The sequence below is a fragment of the Oncorhynchus keta genome, chromosome 1 (genome assembly GCF_023373465.1).
Source record: "Oncorhynchus keta strain PuntledgeMale-10-30-2019 chromosome 1, Oket_V2, whole genome shotgun sequence".
NCBI classification, from domain to species: Eukaryota; Metazoa; Chordata; class Actinopteri; order Salmoniformes; family Salmonidae; genus Oncorhynchus; species Oncorhynchus keta.
In genome coordinates, this window is record NC_068421.1 from 6,586,710 (window position 1) to 6,608,251 (window position 21,542).

Genomic DNA, 21,542 nt, shown 5'->3' on the forward strand with positions numbered 1-21,542 from the left:
TGCTAGAGACGAAAGATTCTTAGAAACTAATGATTTGTGTGTGTTTGAGAGAGAGAGAATGTTAACACATGTTTCCCATGCCAATAAAGCCCTTGAATTGAATTGAATTGAAAGGCAGAGAGATCAAGAGGAGAGGGGGAGATAGAGAGACAGAGAGAGAGAGAGAGAGAGAGAGAGAGAGAGAGAGAGAGTGGAATCAGTTATGGAACCCATTGCCCTTAATGGTTGTGAGATCTGGGGTCCACTCATCAACCAAGAATTCACAAAATGGGTCAAACACCAAATTGAGTCTCTGCAAAAATATCCTCTGTGTGCAACGTAAAACATCAAATAATGAGCAGATTTAGGTCAATACCCACTAACGATCAAAATCCATAAAAGAGACGTTAAATTCTACAACCACCTAAAAAGGAAGTGGTTCCCAAACCTTCCATAACAAAGCCATCACCTACAGAGAGATGAACCTGGAGAAGAGTCCCCTAAGCAAGCTGGTCCTGGTGCTCTGTTCACAAACACAAACACACCCCACAGAGCCCCAGGACAGAAGCACAATTAGACCCAATCAAATCATGAGAAAACAAAAAGATAATTACTTGACACATTGGAAAGAATTAACAAACCACAGTGTGACATCACAGGAGCAAGATGTGTGACCTGTTGCCACAAGAAAAGGGCAACCAGTGAAGAACAAACACCATTGTAAATACAACCCATAGTTATGCTAATGTATTTATACTTTTGTACTTTAACTGTTTGCATATCATTACAACCCTGTATATAGACATAATATGACACTAGAAACGTCTTTATGCTTTCAAACTTTTGTTAGTATTATGTTTACTGTTAATTTTTTATTGTTTATTTCACTTTAGTTTATTATGTATTTGACTTGCTTTGACAATGTAAACATGTTTCACATGCCAATAAAGCCCCTTGAGAGAGAGAGAGAGAGAGAGAGAGAGAGAGAGAGAGAGAGAGAGAGAGAGAGAGAGAGAGAGAGAGAGAGAGAGAGAGAGAGAGAGAGAGAGAGAGAGAGAGAGAGAGAGAGAGAAAGAGAGAGAAAGAGATGGAGAATGAGAGAGAGAGAGAGCAGAGATAGAAAGAGAAAGAGGGAGATGGAGAATGAGAGAGAGAGAGAGATAGAAAGAGAAAGAGGGAGATGGAGAATGAGAGAGAGAGAGAGAGAGAGATAGAAAGAGAAAGAGAGAGATGGAGAATGAGAGAGAGAGAGAGCGAGAGATAGAAAGAGAAAGAGGGAGATGGAGAATGAGAGAGAGAGAATCAATCAACCATCTGGTCTCTCGATGGTGAGCCTCAGGCAGCATGGGAGGTGCTTCCTGTCAGTCAGGATAAAGCATCACTATAAGGATTATTTTTTAGGACTCATGTGATGTTGATCTGTTCTGTGGTGTAATTCAGGACAATCCCAATCCCCTAACCCTTATCACCCACCGCTCTCTCACTGCCTGGCAGCTGGGCTGGAGAGAGTCCTAAACAGTCTAGATTAAACTCCCTCTGTTTCTGCCCCTCTCTCCCTCCCTCTACCTTTCTCTCAGTCCCCCCCCCCCTCCCCCCTCTCTCTCTCTCTCTCTCTCTCTCTCTCTCTCCCTCTCTCTCTCTCTCTCTCTCTCTCTCTCTCTCCCTCTCTGGCTCTCTCTCTCTCTCTGGCTCTCTCTCTCTCTCTGGCTCTCTCTCTCTGTCTCTCTCTCTGTCCCTCTCTGGCTCTCTCTCTCTGTCTCTCTCTCTATCCCTCACTCTCACCCAGACACTCAGTTCATGTGTGTCTCTTGTGTCTAACAGCAGACATGTCTACAGGAGGAGTACACCGTGGCTTCCTCAGAAAATATGGTAAGACTGACAGTCTTCTTCTAATGGTTCTAACGGTGTAGGCTGTCTGGCTTGGAATAGAGGGATGAACTTGTTTTACTGTGCTACGCAAAAAAATATATATATATATTTGATTTTAAATGCTTTGATACATGTTTAGGGATGACATTTATAACAATATAATATATAACGGTTTGTCTAATTCAGCTTTTTTTTTTTTTTTAAATAGACCTTGTACTTTCCAGTGTCTGTAATCTAGGTGCTACGTGGATGATGCACTGTGAAAGGAAGTAGGAAGTGTTGACGCTACAGATGTCTTGAACAGATACATACTGTACCTGCTGTAAAATAACCAAGCCAAGTGATTAGATTCAACTCACGTTATATTATTTCAACCTATTAGTTAGAACTGTTTATTACTAATCTGTAAATAAACTACCAATATAAACTAAATTCTCCATGAAGTACAGCTGAATGAAAGTAATCTGTTTGTACTGGTGGTCTGGTGGTCTGGTGGTCTGGTGGTCTGATGGTCTGATGGTCTGGTGGTCTGGTGGTCTGGTGGTCTGATGGTCTGGTGGTCTGATGGTCTGGTGGTCTGATGGTCTGGTGGTCTGGTGGTCTGATGGTCTGGTGGTCTGGTGGTCTGATGGTCTGATGGTCTGATGGTCTGGTGGTCTGGTGGTCTGATGGTCTGATGGTCTGGTGGTCTGATGGTCTGGTGGTCTGATGGTCTGGTGGTCTGTGGTCTGGTGGTCTGATGGTCTGGTGGTCTGGTGGTCTGATGGTCTGGTGGTCTGATGGTCTGGTGGTCTAGTGGTCTGGTGGTCTGATGGTCTGGTGGTCTGATGGTCTGATGGTCTGGTGGTCTGGTGGTCTGTGGTCTAGTGGTCTGGTGGTCTGGTGGTCTGATGGTCTGGTGGTCTGGTGGTCTGGTGGTCTGGTCTGGTGGTCTGGTGGTCTGGTGGTCTGGTGGTCTGGTGGTCTGATGGTCTGGTGGTCTGATGGTCTGGTGGTCTGGTGGTCTGGTGGTCTGGTGGTCTGGTGGTCTGGTGGTCTGATGGTCTGGCGGTCTGGTGGTCTGGTGGTCTGATGGTCTGGTGGTCTGTGGTCTGATGGTCTGGCGGTCTGGTGGTCTGGTGGTCTGATGGTCTGGTGGTCTGATGGTCTGGTGGTCTGATGGTCTGGTGGTCTGATGGTCTGATGGTCTGGTGGTCTGATGGTCTGGTGGTCTGATGGTCTGGTGGTCTGATGGTCTGGCGGTCTGGTGGTCTGGTGGTCTGATGGTCTGGTGGTCTGATGGTCTGGTGGTCTGATGGTCTGGTGGTCTGGTGGTCTGATGGTCTGGTGGTCTGGTGGTCTGGTGGTCTGGTTCTGGTGGTCTGATGGTCTGGTGGTCTGGTGGTCTGATGGTCTGGTGGTCTCCCAGGTAGATAGTTCTACTACTTGTTGCGTCTGTCGTAGTGGATACATTGTATCCGTGCTGCTGTGATGTGTAGGCGATGCGACGCTGCTGTGTGTGTGTGTGTGTGTGTGTGTGTGTGTGTGTGTGTGTGTGTGTCTCGGATTATCTCCACATCTCTCAGGATAATCCACATGATGATCCCCACACCTCTCAGGATAATCCATCTGTTTCACTCTAATAATCCCTGGTATTCTCCTCCGTCAGCCTGTTAAAGGTTTTCTTCCGTCGTAAGAGAGGTGGACCAAAATGCAGCGTGGTTATCTTTATACATCTTTAATAAAGATGAAAAATACAAACAGTATACCAAAACAATAACCGTGAAAACCCGAAACAGCCCTATCTGGTGCAAACAAACACAGAGACAGGAACAATCACCCACGAAACACTCAAAGAATATGGCTGCCTAAATATGGTTCCCAATCAGAGACAACGATAAACACCTGCCTCTGATTGAGAACCACTCCAGGCAACCATAGACTTACCTAGACAACTCTACTATACCACAATCCCATACCCTACAAAAAAAAACCTCGACAAAACCAACACATAATTCACCCATGTCACACCCTGGCCTGACCAAAATAATAAAGACAACACAAAATACTAAGACCAGGGCGTGACACAGCCTAACACATTCTCTGGGTCCACATCCATATATTATTATTAACACAGAGGCTGGCTGGCTGGCTGGCTGGCTGGCTGGCTGGTCCTGATAATGTCTCTGAAGGACAGAGACACAGAGATATTATTTCTCACGAAACTGCCACTTCACACCAATGTTTTTTTTTTAAGACAATTTTTTATTTTTTATTTAAAGAAACAACTTTTTCCAATGTACTTCCTCTAGGATCACAGGATTGGGATCTGTATTGATCTATTTCATAATTATTGTTATGTTTATTGATCCAACATCTTATCACAACTACGAACAAAGTCCCAAAAAAGTAATAAAAACAAAAATGATATTTTTTTTTTTACATTGGTCACCTAATGAAAAGAAAGAGTTAAACATAACACTGAAAACAAATATATTTACAATTAAAATTATAACAAATATTTTGCTATTTATTTCATTACCGCAACAAAAACCTTTTCTGAATACTTTATTTCTGTCATAATTACTTAGGTATATATGTTATTTTTATGTACACATATTTGAATAATGAACAAAATACACTAAATCAGATGAAGCCGAAACTAAATAGAGATTTAACCCAATACATTATCAAACTGTACTGAACTCTATCAGAGATGTGATAACCCAATACATTATCAAACTGAACTGAACTCTATCAGAGATTCAGTAACCCAATACATTATCAAACTGAACTGAACTCTATCAGAGATTCAGTAACTCAATACATTATCAAACTGAACTGAACTCTATCAGAGATTTGATAACCCAATACATTATCAAACTGAACTGAATCAGAGATTCTGTAACCCAATACATTATCAAACTGAACTGAACTCGATCAGAGATTTGATAACCCAATACATTATCAAACTGAACTGAACTCTATCAGAGATTTGATAACCCAATACATTATCAAACTGAACTGAACTCTATCAGAGATTTGATAACCCAATACATTATCAAACTGAACTGAACTCTATCAGAGATTTGATAACCCAATACATTATCAAACTGAACTGAACTGAATCAGAGATTCTGATAACCCAATACATTATCAAACTGAACTGAACTCTATCAGAGATGTGATAACCCAATACATTATCAAACTGAACTGAACTCTATCAGAGATTCATAACCCAATACATTATCAAACTGTACTGAACTCTATCAGAGATTTGATAACCCAATACATTATCAAACTGTACTGAACTCTATCAGAGATTTGATAACTCAATACATTATCAAACTGTACTGAACTCTATCAGAGATTTGATAACCCAATACATTATCAAACTGAACTGAACTCTATCAGAGATTTGATAACCCAATACATTATCAAACTGAACTGAACTCTATCAGAGATTTGATAACCCAATACATTATCAAACTGAACTGAACTCTATCAGAGATTCAGTAACTCAATACATTATCAAACTGAACTGAACTCTATCAGAGATTTGATAACCCAATACATTATCAAACTGAACTGAACTCTATCAGAGATTTGATAACCCAATACATTATCAAACTGAACTGAACTCTATCAGAGATTTGATAACCAATACATTATCAAACTGAACTGAACTCTATCAGAGATTTGAGTAACTCAATACATTATCAAACTGAACTGAACTCTATCAGAGATTTGATAACCCAATACATTATCAAACTGTACTGAACTCTATCAGAGATTTGATAACCCAATACATTATCAAACTGAACTGAACTCTATCAGAGATTCAGTAACTCAATACATTATCAAACTGAACTGAACTCTATCAGAGATTTGATAACCCAATACATTATCAAACTGAACTGAACTCTATCAGAGATTCAGTAACTCAATACATTATCAAACTGAACTGAACTCTATCAGAGATTCTGATAACCCAATACATTATCAAACTGAACTGAACTCTATCAGAGATTTGATAACCCAATACATTATCAAACTGAACTGAACTCTATCAGAGATTTGATAACCCAATACATTATCAAACTGAACTGAACTCTATCAGAGATTTGATAACCCAATACATTATCAAACTGAACTGAACTCTATCAGAGATTCAGTAACTCAATACATTATCAAACTGAACTGAACTGAATCAGAGATTCTGTAACCCAATACATTATCAAACTGAACTGAACTCTATCAGAGATTTGATAACCCAATACATTATCAAACTGAACTGAACTCTATCAGAGATTCAGTAACTCAATACATTATCAAACTGAACTGAACTCTATCAGAGATTTGATAACCCAATACATTATCAAACTGAACTGAACTCTATCAGAGATTCAGTAACCCAATACATTATCAAACTGAACTGAATCAGAGATTCTGTAACCCAATACATTATCAAACTGAACTGAACTCGATCAGAGATTTGATAACCCAATACATTATCAAACTGAACTGAACTCTATCAGAGATTTGATAACCCAATACATTATCAAACTGAACTGAACTCTATCAGAGATTTGATAACCCAATACATTATCAAACTGAACTGAACTCTATCAGAGATTTGATAACCCAATACATTATCAAACTGAACTGAACTCTATCAGAGATTTGATAACCCAATACATTATCAAACTGAACTGAACTCTATCAGAGATTCAGTAACTCAATACATTATCAAACTGAACTGAACTGAATCAGAGATTCTGTAACCCAATACATTATCAAACTGAACTGAACTCTATCAGAGATTTGATAACCCAATACATTATCAAACTGAACTGAACTCTATCAGAGATTTGATAACCCAATACATTATCAAACTGAACTGAACTCTATCAGAGATTTGATAACCCAATACATTATCAAACTGAACTGAACTCTATCAGAGATTCAGTAACTCAATACATTATCAAACTGAACTGAACTGAATCAGAGATTCTGTAACCCAATACATTATCAAACTGTACTGAACTCTATCAGAGATTTGATAACCCAATACATTATCAAACTGAACTGAACTCTATCAGAGATTCAGTAACTCAATACATTATCAAACTGAACTGAACTCTATCAGAGATTCAGTAACTCAATACATTATCAAACTGAACTGAACTCTATCAGAGATTCAGTAACTCAATACATTATCAAACTGAACTGAACTCTATCAGAGATTCAGTAACCCAATACATTATCAAACTGAACTGAACTCTATCAGAGATTCAGTAACTCAATACATTATCAAACTGAACTGAACTCTATCAGAGATTTGATAACCCAATACATTATCAAACTGAACTGAACTCTATCAGAGATTCAGTAACCCAATACATTATCAAACTGAACTGAATCAGAGATTCTGTAACCCAATACATTATCAAACTGTACTGAACTCTATCATTATAACAAAAACTGAACTGAATCAGAGATTCTGTAACCCAATACATTATCAAACTGTACTGAACTCTATCAGAGATTCAGTAACCCAATACATTATCAAACTGAACTGAATCAGAGATTCTGTAACCCAATACATTATCAAACTGTACTGAACTCTATCAGAGATTCAGTAACTCAATACATTATCAAACTGTACTGAATTAGATATTCTGTAACCCAATACATTATCAAACTGTACTGAATTAGAGATTCTGTAACCCAATACATTATCAAACGGAACTGAACTCTATCAGAGATTCAGCAACTAAATACATTATCAAACGGAACTGAACTCTATCAGAGATTTAGCAACTCAATACATTATCAAACTGAACTGAACTCGATCAGAGATTTGATAACCCAATACATTATCAAACTGAACTGAACTCGATCAGAGATTCAGCAACCCAATACATTATCAAACTGAACTGAACTCTATCAGAGATTCAGTATCCCAAATCATAGAATTGTGTCATTTGTTAAATCCCAGATGATGTGCATAATACTAAACTCACTGATCTTAATGCAATTGACAAGAATAATATTTGTAATATAATGTATTAGGACCAGTGTTGGGGGTAATGCGGTTCAAAGTAACGTGTTACACAAATCATTTTACTTTGATGATTAACGGCACGCACCTCTGATCTTTGCCATTAATCGCACCAGAGGGCTTTACGGGGGCTTTACGAGGGCTTTACGGTCTAGTGGAGGGTGTGCTTTCTAGAACCCATAGAGGGCTTTATGGTCTAGTGGAGGGTGTGCTTTCTAGAACCCATAGAGGGCTTTACGGTCTAGTGGAGGGTGTGCTTTCTAGAACCCATAGAGGGCTTTACGAGGGCTTTACGAGGGCTTTACGGTCTAGTGGAGGGTGTGCTTTCTGGAACCCATAGAGGGCTTTACGGTCTAGTGGAGGGTGTGCTTTCTGGAACCCATAGAGGGCTTTACGGTCTAGTGGAGGGTGTGCTTTCTGGAACCCATAGAGGGCTTTACGGTCTAGTGGAGGGTGTGCTTTCTAAAACCCATAGAGGGCTTTACAGTCTAGTGGAGGGTGTGCTTTCTAGAACCCATAGAGGGCTTTACGGTCTAGTGGAGGGTGTGCTTTCTGGAACCCATAGAGGGCTTTACGGTCTAGTGGAGGGTGTGCTTTCTAAAACCCATAGAGGGCTTTACGGTCTAGTGGAGGGTGTGCTTTCTAGAACCCATAGAGGTCTTTACGGTCTAGTGGAGGGTGTGCTTTCTAGAACCCATAGAGGGCTTTATGGTCTAGTGGAGGGTGTGCTTTCTAAAACCCATAGAGGGCTTTACGGTCTAGTGGTGTGCTTTCTAGAACCCATAGAGGGCTTTATGGTCTAGTGGAGGGTGTGCTTTCTAAAACCCATAGAGGGCTTTACGGTCTAGTGGAGGGTGTGCTTTCACGAACCCATAGAGGGCTTTACGGTCTAGTGGAGGGTGTGCTTTCTAGAACCCATAGAGGGCTTTACGGTCTAGTCGAGGGTGTGCTTTCTAGAAACCATAGAGGGCTTTACGGTCTAGTGGAGGGTGTGCTTTCTAGAACCCATAGAGGGCTTTACGGTCTAGTGGATGGTGTGCTTTCTAGAACCCATAGAGGGCTTTACGGTCTAGTGGAGGGTGTGCTTTCTAGAACCCATAGAGGGCTTTACGGTCTAGTGGAGGGTGTGCTTTCTAGAACCCATAGAGGGCTTTACGGTCTAGTCGAGGGTGTGCTTTCTAGAAACCATAGAGGGCTTTACGGTCTAGTGGAGGGTGTGCTTTCTAGAACCCATAGAGGGCTTTACGGTCTAGTGGAGGGTGTGCTTTCTAGAACCCATAGAGGGCTTTACGGTCTAGTGGAAGGTGTGCTTTGTAGAACCCATAGCAGGCTTTACGGTCTAGTGGAGGGTGTGCTTTCTAGAACCCATAGAGGGCTTTACGGTCTAGTGGAGGGTGTGCTTTCTAGAACCCATAGCAGGCTTTACGGTCTAGTGGAGGGTGTGCTTTGTAGAACCCAAAGAGGGCTTTACGGTCTAGTGGAGGGTGTGCTTTCTAGAACCCATAGAGGGCTTTACGGTCTAGTGGAGGGTGTGCTTTCTAGAACCCAAAGAGGGCTTTACGGCCTAGTGGAGGGTGTGCTTTCTAGAACCCAAAGAGGGCTTTACGGTCTAGTGGAGGGTGTGCTTTGTAGAACCCATAGCAGGCTTTACGGTCTAGTGGAGGGTGTGCTTTCTAGAACCCATAGAGGGCTTTACGGTCTAGTGGAGGATGTGCTTTCTAGAACCCATAGAGGGCTTTACGGTCTAGTGGAGGGTGTGCTTTCTAAAACCCATAGAGGGCTTTACGGTCTAGTGGAGGGTGTGCTTTCTAGAACCCATAGAGGGCTTTACGGTCTAGTGGAGGGTGTGCTTTCTAGAACCGAAAGAGGGCTTTACGGTCTAGTGGAGGGTGTGCTTTCTAGAACCCATAGAGGGCTTTACGGTCTAGTGGAGGGTGTGCTTTCTAGAACCGAAAGAGGGCTTTACGGTCTAGTGGAGGGTGTGCTTTCTAGAACCCATAGAGGGCTTTACGGTCTAGTGGAGGGTGTGCTTTCTAGAACCCATAGAGGGCTTTACGGTCTAGTGGAGGGTGTGCTTTCTAGAACCCATAGAGGGCTTTACGGTCTAGTGGAGGGTGTGCTTTGTAGAACCCAAAGAGGGCTTTACGGTCTAGTGGAGGGTGTGCTTTCTAGATAACCGTCGCTATGCAACCAGCAATGGCGGCTGGAGAGAAAGATTTTGTATGAAAAGAAAGGACATCTGTACAGAGGTTGAGCTTATACTAAGCTGTGCAACATAAGACATTTCATAGGATTACACATAAATATAAAGGCTGAAGGGATTTTTAAAAATTCATATATTTCATTATTCTAACTTCCCCACCGCGAGGGAAACTTCTGACAGTTATCAGACCCTGGGAAATAATTTCCCCGTTCCATATGCTATAGAAATGTGGTTTATGCCCCAAGTCCAATTCGTGATAGTCATAATTATCCTAATATTACACTTTTATTTTCAAGATTTAAAAAACGTGTAAACATGGTAACTGTAATCAGTTATGTTACCAGCAAAGATATTGTAATCGGATTACAGATACTTTTGAAAAACTAGGAAATTACTTTCAAATTCAAATTGTTTTTTCAATGACATTCAATTACGCATTGAAGAAATGTGCACGCTTATTAAGTTTGTTCCAGAGTGAGTCTGACCAATCAGAGACCACTATGATGTCACTCCAAATGATGACCACCAATCAGAGACCACTATGATGTCACTCCAAATGCGTTTGATGGATCCTTTTTGTCTTCGTCTAATACCTTCCCAACCCTGACCCCCAGCACTCTAACTAGTAACCTTCCCAACCCAGACCCCCAGCACTCTAACTAGTAACCTTCCCAACCCTGACCCCCAGTACTCTAACTAGTAACCAACCCAGACCCCCAGTACTCTAACTAGTAACCTTCCCAACCCTGACCCCCAGCACTCTAACTAGTAACCTTCCCAACTGAGTACTCTAACTAGTAACCTTCCCAACCCTGACCCCCAGCACTCTAACTAGTAACCTTCCCAACCCTGACCCCCAGGTACTCTAACTAGTAACCAACCCAGACCCCCAGTACTCTAACTAGTAACCTTCCCAAACCTGACCCCCAGTACTCTAACTAGTAACCGACCCAGACCCCCAGTACTCTAACTAGTAACCTTCCCAACTCTGACCCCCAGTACTCTAACTAGTAACCTTCCCAACCCTGACCCCCAGTACTCTAACTAGTAACCTTCCCAACCCCCAGTACTCTAACTAGTAACCTTCCCAACCCTGACCCCCAGTACTCTAACTAGTAACCAACCCAGACCCCCAGCACTCTAACTAGTAACCTTCCCAACCCTGACCCCCAGTACTCTAACTAGTAACCAACCCAGACCCCCAGTACTCTAACTAGTAACCTTCCCAACTCTGACCCCCAGTACTCTAACTAGTAACCTTCCCAGTAACCTTCCCAACCCTGACCCCCAGTACTCTAACTAGTAACCTTCCCAACCCTGACCCCCAGTACTCTAACTAGTAACCTTCCCAGACCCCTAGTACTGACCCCCAACCCTGACCCCAGTACTCTAACTAGTAACCAACCCAGACCCCCAGTACCTAACTAGACCCCTAGTACTCTAACTAGTAACCTTCCCAGACCCCTAGTACTCTAACTAGTAACCTTCCCAACCCTGACCCCCAGTACTCTAACTAGTAACCAACCCAGACCCCCAGTACTCTAACTAGTAACCTTCCCAACCCTGACCCTAGTACTCTAACTAGTAACCTTCCCAGACCCCTAGTACTCTAACTAGTAACCTTCCCAACCCTGACCCCCAGTACTCTAACTAGTAACCAACCCAGATCCCTAGTACTCTAACTAGTAACCTTCCCAACCCTGACCCCCAGCACTCTAACTAGTAACCTTCCCAACCCTGACCCCTAGTACTCTAACTAGTAACCTTCCCAACCCTGACCCCCAGTACTCTAACTAGTAACCTTCCCAACCCTGACCCCTAGTACTCTAGTAACCTTCCCAACCCTGACCCCCAGTACTCTAACTAGTAACCTTCCCAACCCTTACCCCCAGTACTCTAACTAGTAACCTTCCCAACCCTGAACCCCAGTACTCTAACTAGTAACCTTCCCAACCCAGACCCCCAGTACTCTAACTCGTAACCAACCCAGACCCCCAGTACTCTAACTAGTAACCTTCCCAACTCTGACCCCCAGTACTCTAACTAGTAACCTTCCCAACCCTGACCCCTAGTGGGGTAAAAGGGGTGTTTGAGAAAAATATCCTAATTCAGCATGGTTTTCTAACTCAATTTGCTACTGCCATGGTTATAACTGGTTTCATGAGAATCACCCATCTCCTCCACTGTCTGTCTGTCTGTAAGTCCCTTGTTCCAGCAGTGATACTGTTGACTGTTGAATTATAGCACACTTCACTATCAGTGGGTCCTCTTCCTTTGTCCCGCCCTGCCTCTAGGTGGTTTCAAGCTGTTTAAGCAGTGGAAAGAGCGCTACCTGGTGCTGACAGTAGAAGGCAGTCTGAGGGTGTGTCGCGATGCAGAGAGTCCTCCTGACCAGGTGGTGGCACTGCAGTGGAACTGTGAGGCCATCGTAGAGGGCAGGGAGATCCTGGACCTACCCCGGCTTCCCCCAGGGGGGAGGAGAGACTGCTGCTTCGCCCTCATCCTGCCCCAGGAAAAGTTCCTGTTGCTACTGGCTGACAGCCCAGAGGACTGCAGGTTCGTAGCAGTACTGTAATAGTAGTAGTAGAAGTAGCAGTAGTAGTAGTAGTAGTAGTAGTAGTAGTAGTAGTAGAAGTAGTAGTAGTAGTAGTAGTAGTAGTAGTAGTAGTAGTAGTAGTAGTAGTAGTAGTAGTAGTAGTAGTAGTAGTAGTAGTAGTAGTAGTAGTAGTAGTAGTAGTAGTAGTAGCAGTAGTAGTAGTAGTAGTAGCAGCAGTAGTAGCAGTAGCAGCACTAATAGTAGTAGCAGTAGTAGTAGTAGTTGTAGTAGTTGTTGTTGTAGTAGTAGTTCTGCAGTAGTAGTAGTAGTAGTAGTAGTAGTAGTAGTAATAGTAGAAGTAGTAGTAGTTGTAGTAGTTGTTGTAGTAGTAGTTCTGCAGTAGTAGTAGTAGTAGTAGTAGTAGTAGTAGTAATAGTAGAAGTAGTAGTAGTTGTAGTAGTTGTTGTAGTAGCAGTTCTGCAGTAGTAGTAGTAGTAGTGGTAGTAGTAGTAACAGTAGTAGTAACAATAGTAGTAGTATTTAGTATGATCCTGGGGTTCATTCAGGGTTAAAACAATTACATCACAACAAAACAACAGCCAACATCATAAATAAAACAATTACATCATTCAAGACGTTACTACTTTACTACTCTGTTCTTACAATATAACATCCACAATAACACGACATTACAAAGTGTGTGTTTGTGGAGTGCCTGTCTCTCCACAGTCGACGTTGTGCCATGGAGTGTGGTTTTAGCTGTTTGAATCTGGTTTCTCGCTTGAGTGACTTGATGTCGAACAGAGTTCCATGTAGTAATGACTTGAGCCAACCGGATATTGTCACGCAAAGGACTGCCGGTCTCACGGTAATTGGCCGTTAATTAACATAAACACGTTTAGCATGTCCAAGACGCTGATGCCTTTGAAACATCTATTTAATGTATATGTGGTCCTTCTGTAGCTCAGTTGGTAGAGCATGGCGCTTGTAACGCCAGGGTAGTGGGTTCGATTCCCGGGACCACCCATACGTAGAATGTATGCACACATGACTGTAAGTCGCTTTGGATAAAAGCGTCTGCTAAATGGCATATATATTATATATATTTGTTTTAATAAATCAATGTAATTAAACACCGTCACAATTAAATCCATGACTTATTTTAGGTCAAAATAAACATGATGAAAAAAAAATGTATTTCGGAAGAACAGAATATGAGTCCTCTACTGTATGTTATCTGGCTATAGACTGTAGACTGGTTCATTTATCAGACTAGATACTGTATGTTATCTGGCTATAGACTGTAGACCTGTTCATTTATCAGACTAGATACTGTATATTATCTGGCTATAGACTGTATGTTATCAGACTAGATACTGTATGTTATCTGACTATAGACTGTAGACCTGTTCATTTATCAGACTAGATACTGTATGTTATCTGACTATAGACTGTATTGTTCATTTATCAGACTAGATACTGTATGTTATCTGGCTATAGACTGTTAGACTAGTTCATTTATCAGACTAGATACTGTATGTTATCTGGCTATAGACTGTAGTTACCTGTTCATTTATCAGACTAGATACTGTATGTTATCAGACTAGATACTGTATGTTATCAGACTGATACTGGATGTTATCAGACTAGATACTGTATGTTATCTGGCTATAGACTGTAGACCTGTTCATTTATCAGACTAGATACTGTATGTTATCTGACTAGATACTGTATATCAGACTAGATACTGTATGTTATCCTAGTTCATTTATCAGACTAGATACTGTATGTTATCTGGCTATAGACTGTAGACCTGTTCATTTATCAGACTAGATACTGTATATTATCTGGCTATAGACTGTATGTTATCAGACTAGATACTGTATATTATCTGGCTATAGACTGTAGACCTGTTCATTTATCAGACTAGATACTGTATATTATCTGGCTATAGACTGTATGTTATCAGACTAGATACTGTATATTATCTGGCTATAGACTGTATGTTATCAGACTAGATACTGTATATTATCTGGCTATAGACTGTAGACCTGTTCATTTATCAGACTAGATACTGTATATTATCTGGCTATAGACTGTATGTTATCAGACTAGATACTGTATATTATCTGGCTATAGACTGTAGACCTGTTCATTTATCAGACTAGATACTGTATATTATCTGGCTATAGACTGTAGACCTGTTCATTTATCAGACTAGATACTGTATGTTATCTGGCTATAGACTGTCGGCTTGTTCATTTATCAGACTAGATACTGTATGTTATATTTTATATTCTATGATTTTATAAGTAAGAAGAATATAATTGAACTTAGATTAATAAAATATAAAGGATATTTTTCCTATTCAGAAGTGTGCGGATATGAAGTGTTTGTGTTGAGCATAAAAGTGATAATTTGAAACAGGTCTTATAACGCTAGATTTAGAGTTATGAAACAACTTTAGTTGTAAATTATACAAACCTTAGAATGTGTTAGAAATCAAAAGATATATCGGCTGCACGCTGGGACTAAAGACTATTGATGATTTCAGTGAGTTTGCTGTCTGCTCCTCGCCTCAGGCTGCACAAGCTGTTCTCTCATCAAGTGATCACATTTTCACCCATCAGACTATTCTCAGTTGAATATTGTCTTTACTAATATGTAAAATGAGTTTTGATTTATCACATTTGTCGGGAACAGGGTCAATAAGAAAAATACATGTCTTCAATAATGCACTGAAATAGTGACTGGAGGCCCCTTTCCCGCCCCTTAATGCTTCCCTCACGTCTGATAGGCTACTCGGGTTATTTCGCTGCCACTACGGATATTATTCTACCCAGTACTCTGTATGCCATGGGCTCTCCTACCCTGTTCCTGCTACCCTGTACTCTGTATGCCATGGGCTCTCCAACCCTGTTCCTGCTACCCAGTACTCTGTATGCCATGGGCTCTCCAACCCTGTTCCTGTAGCTACCCAGTACTCTGTATACCATGGGCTCTCCTACCCTGTTCCTGTATCTACCCAGTACTCTGTATGCCATGGGCTCTCCTACCCTGTTCCTGTATCTACCCAGTACTCTGTATGCCATGGGCTCTCCAACCCTGTTCCTGTAGCTACCCAGTACTCTGTATACCATGGGCTCTCCTACCCTGTTCCTGCTACCCAGTACTCTGTATGCCATGGGCTCTCCAACCCTGTTCCTGCTACCCAGTACTCTGTATGCCATGGGCTCTCCAACCCTGTTCCTGCTACCCAGTACTCTGTATGCCATGGGCTCTCCAACCCTGTTCCTGCTACCCAGTACTCTGTATGCCATGGGCTCTCCTACCCTGTTCCTGCTACCCAGTACTCTGTATACCATGGGCTCTCCAACCCTGTTCCTGCTACCCAGTACTCTGTATACCATGGGCTCTCCAACCCTGTTCCTGCTACCCAGTACTCTGTATGCCATGGGCTCTCCAACCCTGTTCCTGCTACCCAGTACTCTGTATACCATGGGCTCTCCTACCCTGTTCCTGCTACCCAGTACTCTGTATGCCATGGGCTCTCCAACCCTGTTCCTGCTACCCAGTACTCTGTATGCCATGGGCTCTCCTACCCTGTTCCTGCTACCCAGTACTCTGTATACCATGGGCTCTCCAACCCTGTTCCTGTAGCTACCCAGTACTCTGTATACCATGGGCTCTCCAACCCTGTTCCTGCTACCCAGTACTCTGTATGCCATGGGCTCTCCAACACTGTTCCTGCTACCCAGTAATCTGTATACCATGGGCTCTCCAACCCTGTTCCTGCAGCTGCCCAGTGCTTCATTTAGGGAAACCAAATTAAATCTGTTCAAGAACATCCATAGTAACATGTTTTTACAACTAAACATATTTCCTTAAAGTGCCTCTCTCTGTGCGCTGGAGAATGGAATGAAGGAGAGAGGAGGAGACGGAAACACACAGTGGTGAGATATTCTGTAGCTGAAGGTAATGTGGCGGCCAATAAGTTATACATTTTTTTTTTTTTTTAAATCCCTATTACTAGGCTAATCAAAATCAAATACAAATTGTAGGAAAACTCTGAATTTGTTTAATTTAGACTAGACAATCGTTGTTTTAATTCAGGTTTTATTGGGGGGGGGGAGCTTGGCTTATGAATATGCATGAGCTCTAATTTGATGATGCATGTTTTTTGAATGAATCATCACCTTAGAAACGACCATGTTTCCCACTCAGTTTCAACCTGTTGTTGAACTTTCTTTCTTCAAATTGATCAATTCACAGTGAGGTGAGTTTTAAAAAGCATAATACTGTTTTGATGATGCGATTTTCGATAGCGTTTGTATGGATGTCAGAGTGGTTAGAGGGACAATAGAGCCATGAGTACCAGGCCATTAGGACCTGATGGTAGTTAGAGCCCTGAGTACCAGGCCATTTGGACCTGATGGTAGTTAGAGCCCTGAGTACCAGGTCATTAGGGCCTGATGGTAGTTAGAGCCCTGAGTACCAGGCCATTAGGGCCTGATGGTAGTTAGAGCCCTGAGTACCAGGTAATTAGGGCCTGATGGTAGTTAGAGCCCTGAGTACCAGGTCATTAGGACCTGATGGTAGTTAGAGCCCTGAGTACCAGGCCATTAGGACCTGATGGTCGTTAGAGCCCTGAGTACCAGGTCATTAGGGCCTGATGGTAGTTAGAGCCATGAGTACCAGGTCATTAGGACCTGATGGTAGTTAGATCCCTGAGTACCAGGCCATTAGGGCCTGATGGTAGTTAGAGCCATGAGTACCAGGTCATTAGGGCCTGATGGTAGTTAGAGCCCTGAGTACCAGGCCATTAGGGCCTGATGGTAGTTAGAGCCATGAGTACCAGGTCATTAGGGCCTGATGGTAGTTAGAGCCCTGAGTACCAGGCCATTAGGACCTGATGGTAGTTAGAGCCCTGAGTACCAGGTAATAAGGGCCTGATGGTCGTTAGAGCCCTGATGAGTACCAGGCCATTAGGACCTGATGGTCGTTAGAGCCCTGAGTACCAGGCCATTAGGACCTGATGGTAGTTAGCCAGTTTGGGTACTACCAAAGTATGTCCGGAGTGCATAAGAGGAGATTAACATGACTCAATGGTCACGTACTGCGGTCATGACTCATGACAGTCTGTCCACAACAGCCCTAGTAATGGCTCTATATAGTACTGCATGTTTCACCAGAGTCTGTTCTGGACTTAATTAAGAAACTGTGAAAAGACCCCTGGTGGCATGTCTTGCGGGGTATGTATGGGTTTATGAGCTGTGTTAGATGCTTTCAACATGTCAAAACCTGTCATTAAGACTGGTTGTGATGCAGTAAATCTTTACTTTGAGCCAGGAGAGATTGCCATGCTGGTTATTGATATTGTCCCTCTGTGTACATTTAAGGGCCTGCTCTGTTCAGGGCCAACTACAATTTGTCTATGGTCTTCTTTGTGGCACTTAACCATAGGTGTGATAAAAGGCCATGGGTACATGTTTAGTTGATCATGATATTAAGAATGCAGAGCAGCTCTATATCTCGGACAGACCTCTCTCCAGTGTAGCGACCATTGCATCAATGATACTCTGAATCACCTATACTCCACACACAGAGACGCAAACAAAGCTCGCCCTCCATTTGGCAAATCTGACCGTAATTCCATCCACCTGATTCCTGCTTACAAGCAAAAATTCAAGCAGGAAGCACCAGTGACTCGATCAATAATAAAGTGGTCAGTAAGAAGCAGATGCTAAACTACAGGACTATTTTGCACAGACTGGAATATATTCTGAGATTCCCCCAATGGTATTGAGGAGAACACCACATCTGTCATTGGCTTCATCAATAACCGTACGTACATATCATAACCAGAAGCCATGGATTACAGGCAGCATCCGCACTGAACTAAAGGCTAGAGCTGCCGCTTTCAAGGAGCGGGACTCTAACACAGAGGCTTATAAGAAATCCCGCTATGCCCTCTGACGAACCATCAAACAGGCAAAGCTTCAATACAGGACGAAGATCAAATATGACTACACCGGCTCTGATGCTCATCGAATGTGGCAGGGCTTGTTCAGGAGGAATGGACATTGGAAGAGATTCTGGATGGAGCAGGACCCTGGACGCAGGCGGGGGAGTATATAGTTCCGATGGAAGAAATAGAGGCAGCGAAAGCGGAACGGCGATATTATGAGGAAAAATACAAACGAGGAGGGCTCAAAGGTCCCCAGTCCGGAGCCTCCAGCGAAGGTCCCCAGTCCGGGGCCTCCAGCGAAGGTCCCCAGTCCAGGGTTTCCAGCGAAGGTCCCCAGTCCGGGGCCTCCAGCGAAGGTCCCCAGTCCAGGGCCTCCAGCGAAGGTCCCCAGTCCAGGGTTTCCAGCGAAGGTCCCCAGTCCAGGGTTTCCAGCGAAGGTCCCCAGTCCGGGGCCTCCGGCAAAGGTTCTCAGTCCAGAGCCTCCGGCGATGATCCACGGTCTGGGTCTACAAAGGCGGAGGGATCAGCGTAAAGAGGGGGGGCCAGAACCGGAGCCGCCACAGAGGGTAGATGTCCACCCGGACCCTCCCCTATAGGTTCTAGGTTTGCGGCCGGGAGTCCGCACCTTTTTTTTGGGGGTCTAGTTTTTTTTTGTAAGTCATTGGTTTTTGTAGGTCTAGGTATTTGCATGTCTATGGTGGCCTGATATGGTACCCAATCAGAGGCAGCTGTGTATCGTTGTCTCTGATTGGGGATCATATTTAGGTAGCCATTTTCCTTTTGGTGTTCGTGGGTTCTTGTTCTATGTTTAGTTGCCTGTCTGCACTACTCATATTAGCTTCACGGTTCGTTTTGTTCGTTTGTTCGTTTGTTCAGTGTTCGTTCTTATAATAAAGAAGAATGTACGCATACCAAGGCCTTGGTCTCCTCCTTACAACAGCCGTGACAAGTTTAGTCTCCTCAATTAACTCAGTTGCCACATTATTCATTACAAGATTTAGATGAGGTTTAAGGGTTCAGCGAATGATTTAAAAAATACATTGCGTTTAGTTTTTGATTTATTTAGTTACTTGCCACCCATGCTAGAACTGACTCCAGCTCTTTGTTAAGTGTTGCCGTGATTTCACTTGCTGTGGTAGCTGATGTGTATAATGTTGAGTCATCAGTGTACATAGGCTAGTAGTAGTAATGTAGTAGAGGTAGTAGTCATAGCAGTGTAGTAGTAGTCTAGTTGTAGTTGTTGTTGTACTGTAGTAGTAGTAGTCAGTAGTAGTTATGTAGTTGTAGTAGTTGCTGTTGTTATTGTTCTATAGTAGTAGTAGTAGTAGTAGTAGTTGTAGTAGCTCATTCCTGTTACTACTCACTTACAGCCCTGAGCACTGCAGATCAGTTTTACAACCAGGCATGGAATTTCAGGATTTTGGGCATTGGCCAGCGGGGTAGTAGACCGCAATTCCTAAAATACGTTCCAAAATCTGCGATTAATGCAAAAGACAAAATTGCACTTGCATCTCGGGCTAATTTGGCACATTTTCAACTAGCCCAGTCTGAAAAGGTACAAGCAGGCTTAATTTCCATCCCTTCTGACACCCCATGTAGATAGTAGTCAGATCTACAGAAAGGGCCTACAGTAGCTAGCTTCCTGGAACACAGCGAGGATGGATGCTGAGTGGAGATTGAACTGAATGGCTTGTAGGGATCAAGGGTTGGTTTGTGGGGTTCGATCCTCCTTTACTCAACTGCTCCAGTTCTTCACATGTTATCAGAGTTACAGTGGCTTGCGAAAGTATTCAGTCCCCCTTGGCATTTTTCCTGTTTTGTTGCCTTACAACCTGGAAGTAAAATATCTCTTTGGAGGGTTTGTATCATTTGATTTACACAACATGCCTACCACCTTGAAGAGGCAAAATATGTTTTATTGTGAATCAAAGAAAACTTGAGCGTGCATAACTATTCACCCCCCCTCCAAAGTCGATACTTTGTAGAGCCACATTTTGCAGCAATTACAGCTGCAAATCTCTTGGGGTATGTCTCTATAAGTTTGGCACATCTAGCCACTGGGATTTTTTGCTGATTCTTCAAGACACAGCAATCTTTAAGTCATACCACAGATTCTCAATTGGTTTGAGGTCTGGGCTTTGACAAGGCCATTCCAAGACATTTCATTGTTTTCCCTTAAATTACTCGAGTGTTGCTTTAGTAGTATGCTTAGGGTCATTGTCCTGCTGGAAGGTGAACCTCCGTCCCAGTCTCAAATCTCTGGAAGACTGAAACAGGTTTCCCTCAAGGATTTCCCAGTATTTAGCGGCATTCATCATTCCTTCAATTCTGACCAGTTTCCCTGCCCATGAAAAACATCCCTACAGCATGTTGCTGCCACCACCATGTTTCACTGTGGGGATGATATTCTCGGGGTGATGGGAGGTATTGGGTTTGCGCCAGACACAGCGTTTTCCTTGATGGCCAAAAAGCTACATTTTTGTCTCATCTGACCAGAGTACCTTCTTCCATATGTTTGGGGAGTCTCCCACATGCCTTTTAGTGAACACCAAACATGTTTGCTTATTTTTTTCTTTAAGCAATTACTTTTTCTCTGGCCACTCTTCCGTAAAGCCCAGCTCTGTGGAGTGTACGGCTTCAAGTGGTCCTATGGACAGATACACCAATCTCCGCTGTGGAGCTTTGCAGCTCCTTCAGGGTTATCTTTGGTCTCTTTGTTGCTTCTCTGATTAATGCCCTCCTTGCCTGGTCTATGAGTTTTGGTGGGCGGCCCTCTCTTGGCAGGTTTGTTGTGGTGCCATATTCTTTCCATTTTTTAATAATGGATTTAATGGTGCTCTGTGGGATGTTCAAAGATTCTGATATTTTCTTATAACCCAACCCTGATCTGTACTTCTCCACAACTTTGTTATTGACCTGTTTGGAGAGCTCCTTGGTCTTCATG

At 42.8% G+C, this 21,542-nt stretch overlaps 1 protein-coding gene across 1 annotated transcript in view; it reads left to right on the forward strand.

Annotated features, from left to right (window-relative positions):
* The first annotated feature begins 1,720 nt into the window (after window positions 1-1,720).
* The window catches only part of LOC127910369 (uncharacterized), a 25,688-nt gene continuing 5,866 nt past the window's right edge, over window positions 1,721-21,542 (forward strand). The window contains exons 1-2 of the mRNA XM_052473936.1: window positions 1,721-1,848; window positions 12,389-12,650. Coding sequence (XP_052329896.1) covers window positions 1,806-1,848; window positions 12,389-12,650 — 305 coding nt within the window. The 5' untranslated portion in view covers window positions 1,721-1,805. The remainder of the gene's footprint in view (window positions 1,849-12,388; window positions 12,651-21,542) is intronic.